At 44.0% G+C, this 20202-nt stretch overlaps 1 protein-coding gene across 1 annotated transcript; it reads left to right on the top strand.

The window, feature by feature from the left end:
- Positions 1-2502: 2502 nt before the first annotated feature.
- Positions 2503-5732, top strand: LOC123105313 (transcription factor PCF6). The gene is made up of 2 exons (XM_044527357.1): positions 2503-4172; positions 5412-5732. The coding sequence occupies exon 1, from the start codon at positions 2936-2938 to the stop codon at positions 4151-4153; it is 1218 nt and encodes a 405-aa protein (XP_044383292.1). The 5' UTR covers positions 2503-2935; the 3' UTR covers positions 4154-4172; positions 5412-5732.
- The last annotated feature ends 14470 nt before the right edge of the window (positions 5733-20202 follow it).

Raw genomic sequence — 20202 nt, forward strand, 5'->3', positions numbered from 1 at the left:
AAGTGTTTCATAACTTTCAGTATCAACGGTGTCAAGTGGAGGCGGAAACACTAGAGGATTTCATATTTAGTGGTCGTCCTCAGGCCTTCATTGGCTGTGCCTAGCAATTGCCTTGTTGAAGGTATTGTTTCGAGAGCTCGGTCCTTCTCCAGGGTGACAACCTATAATCTTGGATCGAGCAACGACGACGCTTGTGCACTGTTTCTTTCTTGAAGGTGTCGCTTTTGGAGACTTTTTATGTTTTCCGGGTGTTGTCTTTGGTGGTGGTTTGTGTGCTGCTGTTGAGAGGAGTTGATCATTATGACTAGACCTTTTCTTTTTTCTTTTCTTTTCGGGCTGTGTGCATCCTGATTGTCTTTGTGACTTCTTATTTTTTTGGCTGAATATTGTGAGGCAAAAGCCTCATAGCCTTTTATTAAAACTCAAACACTAGGTGTTCCAAGTTTTTGACTTCTTGTTCATGCAGAGGCTAGGTGTAATTGCTATTTTCATGATATTAATATATTCTTATTTTAAAATAAATAAATAAATGATAGCCATCGAATCAGTCCAGCACCTATGTTTGTATCAGGCAAGCGAATCAATCCAACAGCTAAGCTAGCTTGCTTGCTATGTGCATATGGGACTACATGACAGTCAATCAAGATGCATATGTCAGAGTACTTGTGTCTTGTCGGAAATGAAATCTTAAACCCCTGGATATCTCTCGGCGCTTCGTGCCCCGTCTGCCGCTTCTCCACTAACGTGCCCCGCTCGCTCTATGCCCGACCACTTCTCCTCAGTGGTGAGCTAGCACACGAATCGCACGTCGCAAGCTAGCGCATGGGAGCTTGACTCCGCATGCCGCACGAACCAAAACATCCCGAGATCCCTTGTTTCGTCTGTCGCCCATGAATTGGGGTGTCTCTCGATGTGACATCGTCAATGTCAGTGGCGGAGCTACACCAGAATGCTTGGGGGTCGGAACACAAAATGTGAACATTTAAGCGGGCAAACTGCTAATTTTTCTTCCAACTAAGCCCTCTACTTAATATTTCCTTCACAAAATTGTCCAAGGTTGGGAGGGAGGGAATCGATGTTGTTCCTTCCCTGGCCCTGGTTGGCCACCGCGGCCGCACACTTCAGGAGCACATTGCGGGTGCAGTCGCGGGAGTGTGGTGAACGTGCATGCATCAAGTGTAGGTGCGATAGGGCTCACACCCACTATATTATCATTAAATCCGTAAAATTATAAATTGCTACATGAAAGGGCAAGACAAATTGTAATGATCAATTTTATCTACTTGTGATAGATCATTCGTCGTGAATAAAATAGGTGGACAACAAGACCACCATTGGCCAGGGTGGATCTGTTTTATCTCCTTGTGATAGATCACTCGTCGTGAATAGAATAGGTGAACAACAAGACCACCGTTAGCCATGGTGGCGAAGAGAGAAAGCGACAACACATACAGATACAAGCGCGTGACCATATAATTCTGCCGTTGCAATTCACGGGCACATGTGCTAGTAAAATAGTGAGAGAAAAAATCGAACACATGGTGAGCCCGGGCGAACCGGACGACCCGAACGTGTACATTCATACGTTCGGGTCGCTGTCGCACCGAGCAAGTGTCGTGGTGCATCGACCGCAAAGCGACCCCGCCGCCGCCTCAAAGGCAAAGGCGACATCGTCAATGTCAGTGGCGGAGCTACACCAGAATGCCTGGGGGTCGGAACACAAAATGTGAACATCTAAGGGGGCAAACTGCTAATTTTTCTTCCAACTAAGCCCTCTACTTAGTATTTCCTTCACAAAATTGTCCAAGGTTTGGGGGGGGGGGGGGGGGGGGTACACTAAGCTCCGCCAGTGATCGATGTTGTTCCTTCCCTGTCCCTGGTTGGCCACCGCGGCCGCACACTTCAGGAGGACATTGCGAGTGTAGTCGCGGGAGTGTGGTGAACGTGCATGCATCAAGTGTAGGTGTGATAGGGCTCACACCCACTATATTATCATTAAATCCGTAAAATTATAAATCGCTACATGACAGGGCAAGACAAATTGTAATGATCAATTTTATCTACTTGTGACAGATCATTCGTCGTGAATAAAATAGGTGGACAACAAGACCACCATTAGCCAGGGTGGATCAGTTTTATCTCCTTGTGATAGATCACTCGTCGTGAATAGAATAGATGAACAACAAGACCACCGTTGGCCATGGTGGCGAAGAGAGAAAGCGACAACACATACCGATACAAGCGTGTGACCATCTGATTCTGCGGTTGCAATTCATGGGCGCATGTGCTAGTAAAATAGTGAGAGAAAAAATCGAACACGGTGAGCCCGGGCGAACCGGACGACCCGAACGTGTACATTCATACGTTCGGGTCGCCGTCGCACCGAGCAAGTGTCGTGGTGCGTCGACCGCAAAGCGACCCCGCCGCCGCCGCAAAGGCCAAGGCGAACACCGTTCCGTTCCTATTCCTACGCGCCAGCATCGACAAGTGTGTGGAGCAGAGCCAGTCAGCAGCGAGCAGCGCTGCTGCCGCCGCCGCAGCTAGGCAGATCTGACAGCCCGACGCCACGGCCGGGGTCCCCCTCCAAAGCCTGCCGCCGCCACTGTTTCCCCCGCTGCCGCGTGCGAGCGAGCGAGCTCAGCTGCTGCATCGGGGGCTTGAAAAAAAGGGCGGCGCCAAGGAACGATCAGGCAGGGGTGCGGGTGCCGCTGAGCTGCGGTAGCTCGTAGGGGCAGTATCGTAAAAGGCAGACGCGCCGGCTGGGCGGGGCAAATCTGCTTGCCGGAAAAGGCCGAGCCGCGAGCCGTTGGCGTCGCCACTCAAGCCAGCTCCAGCCCTGACACGCGCACAGCGCAGCCGAAACGGCTGCTCCCCGTCCCGAGCGCAATAAAAGGCGGCCTCGCTGGCTGTCGCCGCAGCGTATGTACGGGGCTGGATGGAGTCGGCCGACGCAGCGGGTGGGGCGGCCGGGGCCGGGGCGCCGCCGGGCCGCGGCAAGCGCATGCGCGGCGTGATTGGCAGTAGGGAGACCGGCGGCGGCGACGGCATGGAGTTGGTGCCGTGGGGGTCGCCGCCGCCGCCGGGCCAGCAGCCGCCGCAGCTCCAGGGGTCGGCGTCGCGGATCTGCCGCGTGAGGGCGTCGGGGGGCAAGGACCGGCACAGCAAGGTGTACACGTCCAAGGGCATCCGCGACCGCCGGGTGCGGCTCTCCGTGCCCACGGCCATCCAGTTCTACGACCTGCAGGACCGCCTCGGCTTCGACCAGCCCAGCAAGGCCGTCGAGTGGCTCATCAACGCCGCCTCCGCCGCCATCGACGAGCTCCCCTCCCTCGACCCGGCCGCCTTCGCCAACATGCCGGCCGACCACCAGGCCGCGCCCCGCGCCGGCAAGCAGCAGCAGCCGCAGGGCAGCAGGTCCCTGTGCAGCAGCACCTCGGAGACCAGCAAGGGGTCCGAGCTCTCGCTCTCGCGCTCCGACGGCCGCGTCGGCGGCGGCTCCTCCCGGGACAAGGAGGTCACCGTCGCCAGCAACCCCTCCGCGCAGGCCGGCTCCTTCACCGAGCTGCTCACCGGGGCGGGGCCGGCGTCGGCCATTGCCTCCGCGGCTCCGCGCAGGCAGTCCTGGCAGAAACAGCCGCAGCAGGCCGTTTCCGCGGTCACCGCGGACCGCGTCGGCATCGCACACCCCGGCAAAGGCAGCGGCGCGCAGGTGGTGCCGACGTACCCCGGCTTCAGATTCGGCAATGCGCCCCCGTTCGGCCTGCAGCCGGCGCAGCCGTTCAACTTCGGCCCCTCCGCCCAGAACCAGATGACGCAGTTCTCGCTCGTCCAGGGCGGGCTGGCGGCGGCTCCGGCTCCGGCTCAAGCCGGAGACTACAGCCTCGACTTCTCGATGAACTCCGGTTACATGGGTGCCACCAGGGGGCCCCTTCAGTCCAATTCGCCGCACTTCTCCAGCCACCACCAGCACCAGCAGCAGCAGCAGCGGCAGCTCCAGGACCTGGACGACGGTCCGAGCCCTCCCTTCCTGTACGCGAACGCCGCCGCCACCGCCCCGCACCTCGCGTCGGAGAACCATCTCACGGCGACCGCGGCGATGCAGCTGTGGAACGGGTTCCAGCACGCCGGCATGAAGGAGAAGAGCAAGAACTGATCACCCCGATTCTCCAGCGGTAAGACTGTCAATCTTTCGCCCCGTTATTACCATTGATCGATTTAAGATTAGATTCGTTATATTGGCGTAGCTGCAAACTTTTTGGCACTGCTCGAGGTGTCCTTCAAAGTCCCACGAAGCACAAATCATGCTTCGTCACGAAGGACGGGTGTCGAAATCTTAGCGGCAGGTATCTGCATTTAGCTGAATTTGCATGGTTCGAGCCAAACAGGTGTCGATTGCTTCCCTTTGGGAGGGAATTTTGCATCGCAGGAGACCGGCCAATCACATGGGCTGTGATTTGCTATTGCCCGGCATTTTGCATTTTCCCTGCTAATAATACAGTAATAGTAGTATGATCATCACAGTAATTCATTCTCAAGGCCACAGTTGCTAATTTTGGGCACAACATTTGTCAACTCCATCTTAATGTAGTTACTGTTCATATATATATCCTTGCTACAACAACACTGATGGTTATCAAGTCATACAACTATCACAATGGAAATCCGCATGTGCTTTAGCAAAACTGTTATTGAACATGACAGGTCCTACACATGTCATGTTTTTTTCCATGCACTCCGCTGCAGTCACCTAGACAATTACCCACTGAGCCTTATTGTTTTAACGTAGCTTGCTTCAGATGTCGGCAAAGTGGTTCCTGGTTGGTTGGTTGGGGATCTAAGTGACTAAGTCTAAATGTGCAAACAAACTTTTTATACAGATTAAAAAAAATGGTCTGTCTAGGGCACATCCAGATGAACATACTATCTATAAAAGAACTGAATTTCAGATGTGCGTTTACCTCATAAGTCTGCTATTTCCCCTTCTCTACCTTGATTAGGCACTCTGAATCATGTCTTGATTTCACTTTTCTGAACAAAACACTAGGATGTGCATCACTAAGGTAGGTACAAAAGCCGAATGTTTCTGTTCACTGTGCATCGTTTAAAGCTTCCGCGTGCAAATTATACTGTCATTGTGCACTGCATTGACAGAGGTGTGAAGTAGTAAGTATCAGACATCCAGATGCCACTGTGTCGGTCTGCAGCATCTCTTTAGGCCTCTGATGATCTCGGTACATAAGGCTGCGCCCCTAAAGCCACCGCATTTTCTGCTCCACCATGGTTTGGCAGGAACTGCTTTACTGTCGCCTGCATCTTCTTTATACATGCGTTGCCTCTTGAATCAAAAGCTATCTTACCATTCTGGTACAAGCTCCAGCATCCCAATGATCTCCATTTCTGTCCACCTGCAGGAACCAAAGGCATCGACATTTTTTCCGGCTTCGGCAATAATTCATCTCGTGGAGCTGCTGCCTCAGGGGTGTACCGGATCGTCATCGATCGTTCGTCCAAGTCTGCTTCGTCCGGCATGGACGAACCCTGCTGTCATTTATTCAGGCAACCATGTGCTGCTTTTTTTTTCCTTCTCCTCTGAGATGAGGCTGGTGTACAAGTTTTGGGGGAGTTTTATTAGACAAAGACTGGCAAAGCAAGCGCCCTGCTGTGTGGGCTCGAACCTGTTGTTGTTGTTGTTGTCGTCGTCGTCGTTGTTTTAGAAATTGTGTCTTTTTTTTGAGATCATTTGGAACCTGTGTTTGATCGGGTGGGTGGAGGATTCATGTGCGCCGCCTTCTGTGCCAGGCTATTCTCAGGTTTGGAGAAACAAGTCCCCCATAGATTTTTCTATTTTCCATTCCAAAGCGTTGTTCTCTCCTCTGCCTCGCAGTTGGCTCAAATGGGTAGGGCTGGATTAAAGAGCTGCTTGGAATCCGTGCTAAAATCCATGATTGGCTCCGTTTCTTAAGAAGCGAGCTACGAGCATAACGAGCTGAGCTATCGAGCGGTTGGCTCTGTTCATTAGGCCTACGAGCTTTTGGTCCAGCCCTACGCATGGGGTTGTGAAACAAAGAACGTAATGAGTTACTTTTTTGGAAAAGGAGTTGTTTATTACTTAAGTAATATCGTCGTTACAATCGCGCAAGATCGAATCCAGCACGCAGGCTGGAACTAATCTGTGCAACACCCCACCACACAACTCTCTACGACGTAGCTGAGCTAAATTATGGGCAGTCATGTTTGTATCTCTGCTAACCTTGCACACCTTGCAATTCTGCCATCCGGGATCTTGTGGAAAACTCCTTTGCAATGTGACCCAGAGTAGACCAGCCATTTGGCTCTGGTTGGAATGCCTTCACAACAAAGCTACAATCTGTTTTGTTCAGCAAGCTACAATCTGTTTTTGTTCAGCAGTGGGCTCGGTGAGTAGTTTAGACCCAGCTTGAGGACCTCAATGCAAGCCACAGCCTCCGCCACATTTGCACTTGGGCATCGAGTAACATGACCCCAGGCAGCTGCAAGTGTACAACCCCCCTTTGTGCTGAATGTTAATCCTAGGAGCTTGCTCGCAATGAACTAATCGTGAAGGACAAATCCATCATTTATCTTCTCACGCCCAAAGCCTAGCAATTTGACCAGAAGAACGTTGGGTAGTCTTGAATAGAGTGCTTGGGGAGTTTCATTGGGGTTTATCAAAATAAAATTAATCTAATCATTGTCCATTTCATACTTTGATCTTTGAATGCTTGTGGTGCCTTCATTCACGAGACAAAGACAATCATGTAGTACATTGATGGACTTAATGAGAATCACTTAAGCCTATATCTCCTGACAAACCCTTTGAAGTAACTGAAAAGTGGTGGCATTGAGTTGTTCATCAGCACTTCACAAGGGGACGGATTTCTTGGAACCCTAGGGTTGAATCCTCGTTTCGTGAGAGCATTTCAGATATGTTATTCAATAGGAAACATCCAATGAACAAAATGTGCTCCGTCAAAGGTGAGTGGAGGACTAGTATAGTGAATATGAGGTGTGGAGGGTGGTGGTGGTGTGTAAGAGGGGCACCAGATGAATCAAAGGTCATCCATGATTTCTCTGCCACTTGAGAAGTGGAGGGGACATCACATGAAGAAACATATGAGGGCTTTGGTCGGTTTCTAATTATTGATTCTTCCATGGAAGCGTCTATTTTTACTTTGTAATCAACCATCTTCTTCTTTATCTTTGGTCGTATAGGGCAATTGCGAGTCAATGTAGAGATCACCAACATCCATCTTTGGCCATATCACTCTTAAGATCATAAAGCCCTCAAAAAGAGTCTTTGCTCTTATATCCATTGAAAGGATCAAGATGGAACTAGAGGGGGTGAATAGGCCTCTACAAATTTGAAGATTTTCATCACAAGTTTTAGGGGTATGGACAAATATGGTTCATCTAAATGAAACTAAGGGAGGAGCAACCAATGCGATGCTAATAAAGGGCAACAACAAGGAAACAAATATGAGTGACAAAGATCTTGGATAGGAATAACCAAATTATTCAAAGGCAAAGATGTATCTGGATGTTCACTTCCTTGTGGGGAAACTAGTTACTGTGGGAGGTGCATCTACCAGGAAGATCTCTGAATTCCACAAAGACAAGCCTTCTTCTCCTTGAGCCTCCAGCAAGAAGTAGGATCTCAAATCAACAGTAGTTGTCCTTGAGGTGACCACCAAGCCTTCACAACTGACTTCTTGGAGCCACACCTCCGAATCTTCTGGAACGGAATCCTACCGCTTTAAAGTCTCCACAACTCTAACAGTCACTACTGCAAATCGGTATAGCACTGACCGTCCAAATTATATCATCACGGACATGCAAGTGGCTGGTCAGTGTGTCAGGGTCAGTAATGATGTTGCCATCACAGACGTGTTAGTTAACATGTCTGTGATAATTGTCATCACAATCCACACGATCCATCGGTGCTCCATAGTAGAACGGCCCTAATGAGAGTCTTATCACTGACCATCCTTAGTCTAGAGGCCAGCCAGTGATGTAAATTCTTGCTAGTAGAAAAAGGTTGCATTGCTAGGAGAGGTCATCCAGTCGGACTACTACTAGCAGTGCAGCCCCAGCTTCACAACCGTACAAATCACGACATCACATACACATATTTCCAATAATCCATTTCATATGCACATATAAAAAGTCTCTTACATTGCATTTCAATCATGGGTTACACATACAAACAATCTCATACATTGCATAGGGTAGCCCTACGTATAAACAATTATATATCATTATTATTGCATTGACACATTTTAACTTACATGATTGTGTATTTTTGTTGGTCTTAGTGTTGTCGTTGTCGCACCATTCGTTCCACCCTTCTCCTCGTACATAGATCTCCCATGTTCCATTTGAATATCCTGACTATTGAAGAAAACTCACATTTCTTTTCAAGAGCTAGATATCAGCTTGAACATGGGTAAAGGTTGCTCAAAAAACTGGAAAAAAAACTTAGATACATAGCAATACAAATTAACTAAAGCGATCTAATTCGTAATAACTATACCATTGTCTTGTGGACACCATTTTGAATCATTAGCTGGTGCGATTGTACCAGGTAATGTCATGAAGACTCAAGAAAAATTGTACAATGCGACAGAAATCGTGAAACATCACCGGTGTGACATTTCTGTCGCACTGTACAAAACACTCTTAAAAAGAGTGTTTTATACAGTACATAGAAAGGTCCCAATGGAAACGAGGTGAATCATGTTTCCATGTTTGTAGAAGGACAAACTATACTCGGCTAAGAAATAACGGAAGACAACAACAATTACTTTATGAGCCTAGCAAAAACACCCACCTAGCATTCTAGGTAACAAAATATAGCACCCTCTCCCTCACCTGGATTTTCCAAAAAATGATTGGTTGAGCAAAACAGAGCAGACCTTGTGGGTTCCGTTGATATTCCTCAATGGTCAAAACCAACCATTTGATCCTTTTGTGTAGTGTGACCAAAATAACAATATTTTTCAAGAGTGTGTCCACTTCAGATGAGATTTCAACATACATCACAGTGGCATAGCAACTGGAGTGTTTTGTGTATAACTATTAGTACATACAACACAAAGACATAGAAATTAGACATTATTCTTCTTGTAACTATTAGCATAATGGCATTGTAACATATAATTTGCAACATGTTTCTATTTGAAATCACTGTATTGATGATATTAACACATACCAATTGCAAGATAATGTTTATATAAATCTTGGCACAATAACAATTTTACACAAAAAAGAATATAGCAATTGGCAACATCAAGATACATATAACCAATTTGTAATACAACATAACATATAATTTATATTGCAAACAATATATTCACAATCATAAAAAAATTAGGCATGAATCCAAAAATTATGAGTGTATCCAAGATCATCATCGTAGACGATTCTGTGGCCGAAGAACGTGGGAGGGATGTCGGGGCCTATGACCACCCACTATGGCCCAGGAGACCCGACAACACCACACTAGCGCTTACATCAGTTGTCACACGCCCGCACCACTGGCACGCGGTGGCACCAGCACGCCACACGTCTGCAGGGGCACCTACTGCATGGCGCATCGACGGGGAGGGTGCATCCAGAGGTAGCCGAGATCCGACAATGGGGTGGTAGCGGGGGTAAGATAGGGGCGATAGAGGATTGCAATAGGGTTAAGTGTTAAGGTGGACGGTAGCAGAGGGTTGGGATAGGGTTACGTACTAAGAGTGGGGGTATATACGCACTTGGATTCATCATCGACTGACCGCCAGAAATGGCCTGTCAATGATGATTGTATAATATAGACCAGCTGGAAGATTATCCCGTCAGTATTCCTCTACCATAGGATTTTGGGTCTTCATTTCCTGTGCCAATCCCATTTTGACATTTCTAATGTGCCAGGGAATAGTGTCGGCCAACTGGTGTCATGGAAAATGCACACTGAGAGTCGGTCAGTCCCCACCATGGAAATCGTCGCCGGTTCAATGCATGCTCATTGGAGACCAAGGCACAGGTAGCTGAGTGATGGCATTGGTAATTGAGGAGGCATGGATGTGTAAAGACTCCATTTGACATGTTTCTCATTGCAGGAAAGATAGGCTGATGTTTGAATAGACAACAATGACCAACAACTAAAAGGGGAGGGGGTAAGTGATAAGTAATAGCATTGGCATGACATTTTGAGATCCATTTGTGATAAAAATTTCGACCTCGAAACGGTTGAGGGGGACATTATAACTGACCGACAAATTTTACTCATCTGTTAATAGTCTTGGAAGGCTTGCAGATGCTTATCACTGACGCGCTTACGCTGGCCCTTCGATGATGACCCTTATCAGTGGCACGCATCAGTGGCCGATCAGTGATGAGGGGCACTAGTATGTCGATCTATAGTAGTGAGTAACAAGTTTCCTTAAGCGCAATGGGATCACTATTTTGCTCGATGGAATAGTAAATCTAACATTCCTCCTTGATTTCTCAAAGTTTGGTGAAGTTGTGCTGGAAGGGTGTGAGATTTGCCAAGATTAACAATGGGGGGCAACCTTCAATTCAAGGATTAGGTCTAGAGGTATAAGAAGGGTCTATTTTATAGAATTCCCCCATTTCCAATTGTTGCCACTGAAAGCGTGTATAGCCTGGAAATTTGGGCTAATACCGAATATCTAGGCCCTAGAAACCCGAAATGTCCAGAGGCGTAATACATAGCCCAAAGTTTAATTTAGGAAATCCAGTCCTGAAATTTGTGGTGTCCAGAGAGGAGGCACCTCACCCAACGCAATGTCCAGAAATCCGGACCTGCTAGCATTAAGACAGTCTAGAGAGCATGCAAAGGAGGGTAATGGGACGTCTTTGTTGTGGAAGCTAAGTGTTTGGCTCTTAGTAGAGTATATGCAGCATGTGTGTATATCATGATCCAAAAACTTGAACACCACCACAACCCCTCTATAAGTGCGGCTTCCCTACAACTCAAATAACTGAAAATCATCAGAAATTCTAATCGAGCCAACACCTTTACCCTTTTCAATTGGTGGGCTACTCACCTCCATCTGTTTCACAACTAGGGACTAGGGACTAATAATATGTTGATCACTCAATTTGAATTTTATACCCAGTACTTACATGTCATCAATGCAAGAACCCAATTAGGGTATCGATGCACTTTCAACATCATTCCATGACAGCCAAGTCCTAAGGCCCTTCATAGCACAACACAACACGACCATGTTGCAATAGTGTGGGTTGTGCTACCAACCATGGAGATGACTGTGTGATCTTATTTACTATTGTACTTTTTGTTGAAACTATAAGATATAAACAAACATACATAATCCACGTGATAACGGAACAAGAAGAACCTTGCAAAGAAATGCACTGGTATCATCCACATGAACAATCAGATTGGAAGCAAAAAAGGGATCGATATTTGTTCATATTATAAAAAACAACTATTTGTATATTTGTGTAGGTATGGATATAAAGCTTGAGACTTGACCCAAGGGAGGTTGAGCTCGTGAAGCTTAGCGAGCCGGCTGAAAGAAACTCACAAGCCGGCTCATAGGCTCGTTATATAATAGATGCAGTAATAAAAGCAAAATATGCACCAGAAACAGCTGGGCTACTGCATTATAGTTAGAATATGGAGTAAACCAGCAAATAACTGTTTCAAGCTGGAAAACAACTAAGAAATTGAAAATATTAAAAGCATTGGACCGTTATGGTTGCTAATATAAGAATATATTAAAAAGTTGCTATAAAAGTCAACGATATACTTGCTGGACGATAAAGGGAAATCACTAGAGGATACGAAACCGGCTCTTACCATATATACCGGTAGTTAATACAAGAGTAACCTTTTAGAGTTTCCTCTTTTCTTTCCTCCCTTTAGGGGTATTTTGCGATTCTGGGCCCTTTTGATCTTCATCGGCGAGTTCATTTAGTACCCAATGACTATTCATAGAATGGGCTTCGTGTTCATGTCTTGGGCCTAACTTCAGGTTCTCATCCCATGGGGCCACGAGCTTCGGATTTGATGTTTTACTTTCAGGACCTTCTAGGTCTTCAAATTAATTTTCGTGTGCTCCGGTGACTCATCTCGCTTTGTTCATCCATCGAGAACATCTGGGGGTGATTCTGGGATTGCGGGGTGAACCTGTAAAGACGACTTTGAGGGGCCTTTTGGGTCTTAGAATTATACTTAATAATAGATGTGTAGCACCATCTCTCTTCGAGCTTCAATGTTTAGATCACATAACTTGTCCTACATCATTGTGATCATTGCTACTCTCTATAGAGTTGTTGTGCTTCCCTTAAGAGGAAGGGTGGAGTAGTATAGTAGTAGATAATATTTCCCTTAGTTAAGACCCAAGTTTTGTCGAACCAAAAGGATACGATGCACAAACAACATGAACAATACCTTCACACACACAAAGCAAATGATTGCACCAAATGAAGGAAAGAGGGTTGTCAATCCCCTTGTTCTCGCCAATTGCAAGGATTAAATCCTATAGTGGTAGGTAAACAAATAAAAAATTAAAATGAAAAACAAAGAGCAATTGTAGGATTATTAGTAATAATAGAGAATGGATCCAGGGGCCATAGTTTCACTTGAGGCATCTCTCTCATAAACATAGCATCGACAGGTAAACAATTTATGTTGGGCAATTGACTAAAGTGAGCATAGTATGATTGTGATTCTTCATGGCACAATTCATATATAGGCATTACGTATGTGACAAGTACACAGTTAAACTTACTAATGTCTACTACTATTACTCCACCCCAAGATCGTTATCCACCATGCATCTCCAAGTATTAAGTTCATGACAAACAGAGTAACGCATTTAGCAAGATGACATAATGTAGACGAAGTAAGATCAAGCAATATGTTCAAATCCCATTGCTTTATCCTTAGTAGCAACAATACAATATGTGCCTTGCAACTCCTCCTATCACAAAGTAAGGACACAACAAGATTGAACCTACTACTATGCACCACTCCCTTTTGAAGATCTACTCATCCAATTGGCCAAAGAAGACTCATAGAGCGAAAAGCATACATATCTATAAAAATCACACATAAATAAATCTCAAGAGGCTCAAATAGTTTCAATGAATAATCTGATCATAAACCTACAATTCATCGGATCCCACCAAACACACCATGAGAATTACATTGAATAATCTCAAAGGAGATCATTGTATTGAAGATTGAAAGCACATTTTCTCCCTTGGTGGTTTTGATAATTCATGTCAACATACATGTTGTTGGACTAACACTTTCACCTGGTATATTTCAGGAAAAGTTCAATGTTGTCTTGGCAAGGACATGTGGATGTGGACCCTTCAAAATGCCATGGAAACATATTGGTACAAAGCTCCAAGTATCTTCATTTTTGGTTAAGTGATCCAAGATCACATTGAGTCCATAGGATGAGGTTTTGATCATGACTTAGTTGCTCAAGTTCCTGAAGATATTGCTCCATAACACTCAGCCACTTTCCCACACTCAAATTTGTCCAAACCCTAAGTGTCAAACTCGGTCCCACCAATATAGCCACTTCCGGACCCATCGAGTTTAACTTAGACAGAGCCATGGCCAAAACCTGGAAACTTGGTTCTACTGAGATGACATTCGGTCCCACCAAAGTGTTGTGACCAAGTTTCTGTAACCCTTCCATTCCATTTCGGAATTACTAGGTTGGTTTGATCAGAATTACCGAAACAAGGTCTCACTTAGGTCATCACATATCGGTTCCTACGAGTTGATTCATTCGGTCTCACCGAGATGCCTAACGTTCGGATCTTTTACACAGGTTGGTCTCACCGAGATTTGTTTGGGTGTCACCAAGTTGAGTCAAAAGGTTGTAACAGTTGGATTCTTGGTGAAGGCTATAAATACCTCTCCACCCCCACTCACTCTCAAAGAGAGCCATCAGAACGAAACTACACTTCCACCATTCATTTTTTGAGAGAGAACCACCTACTCATGTGTTGATATCAAGGCATTCCAATCCAACCATTTGAACCTTGATTTCTAGCCTCCCCAATTTTCTTTCCACTCAAATCCTTCTCCTACCCAAGCCAAATCCGTGAGAGAGTGATTGAATGTTGAGGAGACTATCTTTTGAAGCACAAGAGCAAGGAGTTCATCATCAACACACCGTCTATTACCTTTTGGAGAGTGGTGTCTCCTAGATTGGTTAGGTGTTACTTGGGAGCCTCCAAGATCATGTGGAGTTGGACCAAGGAGTTTGTAAGGGCAAGGAGATCGCCTACTCATGAAGATCTACCCCGAGTGAGGCTAGTCCTTCGTGGGCGTAAGCCATGGTGGGATAGACAAGGTTGCTTTTTCATGGACACTTCGTGGCTGGATCCCTTCGTGGACTCACGCAGTCGTTACCCTATGTGGGTTGAAGTCTCCATCAACGTAGATGTATGATAGCACCACCTATCAGAACCACGCCAAAAACCACCGTGTCTTCATTGCGTTTGATCTTCCCATCTCTACCCTCTTTCCTTTCCGCACACTTGCATGTTGTACTATTTCCGCAGCCCTATCTCTAGATATGCATGTGTAGAAAGTATTGATTATAACTTAACTTGTGACAAAATTTGCCTAATCTTCAAGTAAACTAAAAACTGCACCTTTGGTTGGTTAAGTGTCTATTAACCCCCCTCTAGACTCTATCTTCTCGATCCTACAAAGATTGAGAGAGAGAGAGAGATAGAGACAGAGCCATCTAGCTACTGCTATGGGCTCGTAGGTCCTGAAGGAACTACTCCCACATCATCATGGAGGCATCAAGGTCGATGAAGATTGGCTCCCCAATGGTTTGCCCTCAGGCAGAGTACCTGAAAAGGCCTCTAGATGGGATCTCCGGAGAATAGATGCTTGGGAGATAAAATTGTTTTAGGTCTCGCCTCGGGAGTTTTTGGAATATTAGTGAATTTATAGACAAGGAATTAGGTTAGACGAAGCCTCCCGGGCCCCACAAGTGCTAATAGCGCCCCACACACGGCGCGTCTGGTGAGCTTGTGGCTCCCTGGTGTGTCTTTTGGTCTCTTCCCGAAGCTTCTAGGGTCTCTTATTGTCCAGAAAAAATCACTGTTAAGTTTCATTGTGTTTGGACTTTGTTCGGTATGGTTTTTCTGCGAAACAAAGAAATATAGGCAAAATCAGAAACTGTCACTGGGCACTAAGTTAATAGGTTAGTCCATCAAAATAATATAAAATTGAATATAAAGCATACCACAATGATAATATAATAGCATGAAGCAATCAAAAATTATAGATACGCTAGAGACGTATCAGCATCCGCAAGCTTAGTTCTTACTCGTCCTCGAGTAGGTAAATGATAAAAATAGAATTGTTGATATGAAATGTTACTTAGCATGTTTCTTTGATCATGTAATTCACTGCAATATGAATATTGGGAAGTGAATGATTAAGGAAATACTCTATCAATTTGACATCAAAATAATAATACACCCGAAAACTAGTAATCAATCATTTCCCTTCAAAATATAAGTGGTAAAGAATGTTATTCGTACTAATTTAATCATGTAAGCACGGCATAGCTCGGTATTCCTAGCACAAAGATATTTGTCATGAACACCTCGGTGCTAAACTAAGTAATTTGGTCAATACTTTTTATTGCTTCAGCTTTTTCACCTTCCACACAATACTCGAGCGTGAACCATGGACTTAGCACTTTGGGTGGCAAAGAGAATGATCATTGGGGTTTATAAGGGAAGACAAAAGTATAAGAAAGTCTTGCATCAACGAGGCAGGTTGTTAGGCAATGGAGAGGCCTTACAATCAATGTCAATGTGAGGAGGAAGGATTACCATGCAACAGATGCACTAGAGCTACAAGTGTATGAAAGCTCTCTATATGAAACAAAGTGGGTGTGCATCCAATTTGCTTGCTCATGAAGACCTCGAGCATTTGAGGAAGCTCGTCATCGGAATATACAGTCCATGTTCTATAATGTAAAAATCCCACCACTATATAAAAGTGCAAAATCATGGAGACTCTTTATATGAAGTACATGCTGTTATTGCCCCTTATCTCTTTTTCTCTCATTTTTTCTTTTTATTTTTTAGAACAATCTCATGGACCTCATCCCCAATTTTTTGAGGACTCATAAGTCTTCACCATTCTTTTCCTCACTGGGACAATGCTCTAATAATAATGATCATCACACTTTAATTTATTTACAACTCACTAAACTGAAAAATATGACTACATATGAATGCCTCTGGCAGTGTAGGATGTGCAATGATCTAGTGTAACATGAATAACAATGATGAACAGGGGCTTTGCCACAAATATCATGTCGACTCTATATGATCATGCAAAGCAATATGACAATGAATGTTCAAGTCATGTGAATGGTAATAATGGAAGTTGCATGTCAATATATCTGGAAATGGTTATGGAAATGCTATAATTGGTAGGTATATAGTGACTATTTTGAGGAAGGATACATCAGGATTATATGTGATAGAGTGTATCATATCACGGGGTTTGGATGCACCTGCAAAGTGTGCACCAAGTCTCAAGGTGAGAACAGGCAATCACGGCACCGAAGAGGCTAGCAAAATATGGATAGGTGGAAGTGCTTATTATCCAAAAAATCACATTAGTCCTAAAGAACTCAAGTACTTATTGCAGAGCTTATCAGCCCGCAAAGCAAAGCAAGACTCGCATACCCCCAGGGAGGAGGTTGGGAGGAGTTAGCCATTGCCCCCAGCCGATACAAACAACACAAGTTATCAATCAAGGATGTAATGCCAATATGAGTTATGCCATGAAGAATCACAATCATAACTATGCACACTTCTGTCAATTTCCCAACGGTAATCATAACTAGAGGCATTCTCTCATAAACTTAGTATCAGTGGGTAAGCAAATTACCATTGGGAAATTGACAGAAGTGTGCATAGTTATGATTGTGATTCTTCGTGGCATAACTCATATTGGCATTACATCTGTGACAAGTAGACCATTAAACTTATCAACGTCTACTACTATTACTCCACCACAAGACTACTATCTAGCATGCATCTCAAAGTATTAAGTAACAAAAAGAGTAACGCATTAAGCAAGACTAGTGGTTGGGGCGCACCCTTGGTGCGCCTCCTGAGTGGTGACTCTGCGGTGCTAAGTATGTCTCCACTCCTTCAAGTTGCTTTGTTCATCTTTTTTAGCACATGCACATGGCAATGATGAGGTCTTTGGTCAGCGTTTTATGTGAAAAGCAAAGAAAAATCCATGACATTCAATGAAAATGAATCTTGTCTCTTTCCATCTAAGTGGAACTGCAGCACAGTACTCCTAACAACCTGCAACTTAGCTAGTTTACGATGTGCACAAATACAGCTTTAGAACATGGACGGACTGACAGTTCCACCACTTCCTCTCTGGTCCTCAGTGTCCAGCACCCTCCCTTGAGGGAGACGTAGGGCAAGATCAAGATGGGCAGCGACAGCAGCGGCTCCGTCAGAGCAGGACCAAAGCGTGATAGGAGCCATCGGCTATGTCAGCTCATGGCTCGTCCGCACACTGCTCCGGCGAGGTCGCCGTGTCCACGACACGGCGAGGGACCCTGGTATAGAGACGTGCCACCTATTACTTCTTTGCAGACTGATGATGAAAAATCCGTCAATGGTGGGAATACGCAACACTTGATTACGACACAATAAGAGAAAGCAACTTTGAGTTCTAATGAACATTTATGAGAAACCATAAGCAGGACAACATACATACTATAAACATTTTTTGTGAGAGAAAAGGTAGAAGAGTCCAATAAGCAACTACTCCCTCCGTTCCAAATTACTTGTCGCAGAAATGGATGTATCTAGAACTAAAATACATCTAGATACATCCATACCTACGACAAGTAATTCAGAACGGAGGGAGTACAATAAGAAACTCTTGGTTTTTGATAAATTAAAAAGAAAAATGGAACAAGTAATATAGGTATGATGTCAAGATTATCAGTCACCTACCGCTAGTCTAGCGCATCTCTAAACCTTGATCAAGATCAATAATATCGTTGTGAATTGCATATTATAGCTAGAGGAACAAAATCAGGTAGAAAACAGAGAGGTCTATCAACCAAGAGTTCATGCCAAACCCCTAATCCAATCTACCACATTGTTTTCTCACGGTTATAGCTTGTAGCACTACAAAAACAGTAGGAGCACCAGGAAACATTTGGCAAATTATTATATACTATTCACTATACACGTTCTGAACTTTTTTTACAAACATTTACATTTTACTGGACTATACAAGCAGTATCCAGCATGCGACTTTCTTCCAAATTTTGTAAATTCCGTTGTGTGGTATTAATTTCAGTTTACTAAACAGACCTGAATTGTATGCACACCTGAATTGCTTGCAACTTTCTTCCAAATTTTGAAAATTCTGTTGTGTGATTAATTTCAGATTATCAAACAAAGTTGAATTGTATGCACACTACAGTGAATTTAAAACTGAGAAAATGCACACAAAGAAATATAAGAGTGTTTGGATCACTATGATTCAAACGCTCTTATATTTCTTTGGAGGGAGTATCACTCAAAAAGCTTCATTAGCTAAGTCATATAAAAGACAACCGAACGGAGTCATCAACCAATGGCTTTCAAATAAAATAGCGAGTAGCTATAATCTAGCTCGATATAGCCTTCATAAAGAAATAATCACCTGATCAACTGGCCTAGTGGGGTATACAGTTGTACCAGCAACCAAGCCAGAACCCACAAGGATAACTTTAAGTGTGCCCCTAATTCCATGGAGTATTTTACCTGCCAATGGAGATTCACCTACACATATTGACAAAACATGAATTACTCCCTTCAAGGATATATGAGCCAGAGTTAGCAAATTTGCATAAATGATACAGTAGCAATAAAGAGTGAAATAGAAGCATAATGTATATGTTAATGTACTCAGTGATGCTTGTCCCGCTGAGCTGCTAACAGCTATAAGCTAGCCGCTTGTGCAATCAATCCATGCTTGCAAAATTGATCCAGTTTCTCTGAAGATGAAGCAAAAGATTCTACTATACAAGTCAGACAAATGGAAACATGTTCCCGCACCTGAAATAAATCGATTGAGAACATCAACATCTAAGAATAGATGGTATCATGGCATAATTAGGGTATGCAAATACAAACAACAAGCATACTTTTGCATCATGGTAGTTCAAAAAATTTGTTAGCAGTTGAACCGCTTTCGTTACAAAATCTGAGGCATCTCAAGGAAGCTTCCTACACATATTAGCAGTTGTAGGTAAACCACTCTCTGTATACATTCTACCCAGAAAAAAAACTATGAATAATAATAAAATGTATTACAGTATGTGTACAACAAAAAGATAAAGTGATATGACAAATTATTATGTCCCAAGTTCTAAATGCTGCAAAAAAACAAGTTAAGTATTGAGAATGTTATGTCTAAATGCTGGAAAAACATGAAAGTATTTAGTAAAATTACTTGAACACGATGGAGAAGAAGTCAAGGTATGTTGGTACTGCAATTAGTGTGTCATCCCTCAAGCAGGCAGTTGGATGCTCCTAGGATATCTTCTTAAGTGCTTGTAAGGACTAAAATACCCGGAAAAGGCAAGTATCATGAAAAATAAACCAACGTGTGCATGAAATCAGTTATTCAATAAATTCTGAATTTTACACATTACTGTGACAGCCTTGTATAGAATATATATACTTCACATTTCTCTCTAAAAAATAGATTTACAAGGCAGATAACTAATTCATACAACTATAACAATTGCTAATTAAAGAACAGGCATCAAATCTTATAACATGAGAGCTTACATCATTTGCCAAGCCCTGGTTGTTGTTGGCTTTGAGCTCCTGAACACGCTTCCTCACATAGTCCAACCAACTCTCAACTTCTTGATTTCCTCACAATAGTGATCTGATACGTCTCCAAGATATCTATAATTTTTGATTGTTCCATGCCATTATATTATCAACCTTGGATGTTTTATATGCATTTATATGATTTTTATATGATTTTTGGGACTAACCTATTAACTTAGAGCCGAGTGCCAGTTTCTGTTTTTTCCTTGTTTTAGAGTATCGCAGAAAAGGAAAATCAAACGGAGTCCAATTGACCTGAAACTTCACGGAACTGATTTT

Source organism: Triticum aestivum, chromosome 5A, assembly GCF_018294505.1.
Source record: "Triticum aestivum cultivar Chinese Spring chromosome 5A, IWGSC CS RefSeq v2.1, whole genome shotgun sequence".
In the NCBI taxonomy this organism is placed as follows: domain Eukaryota; kingdom Viridiplantae; phylum Streptophyta; class Magnoliopsida; order Poales; family Poaceae; genus Triticum; species Triticum aestivum.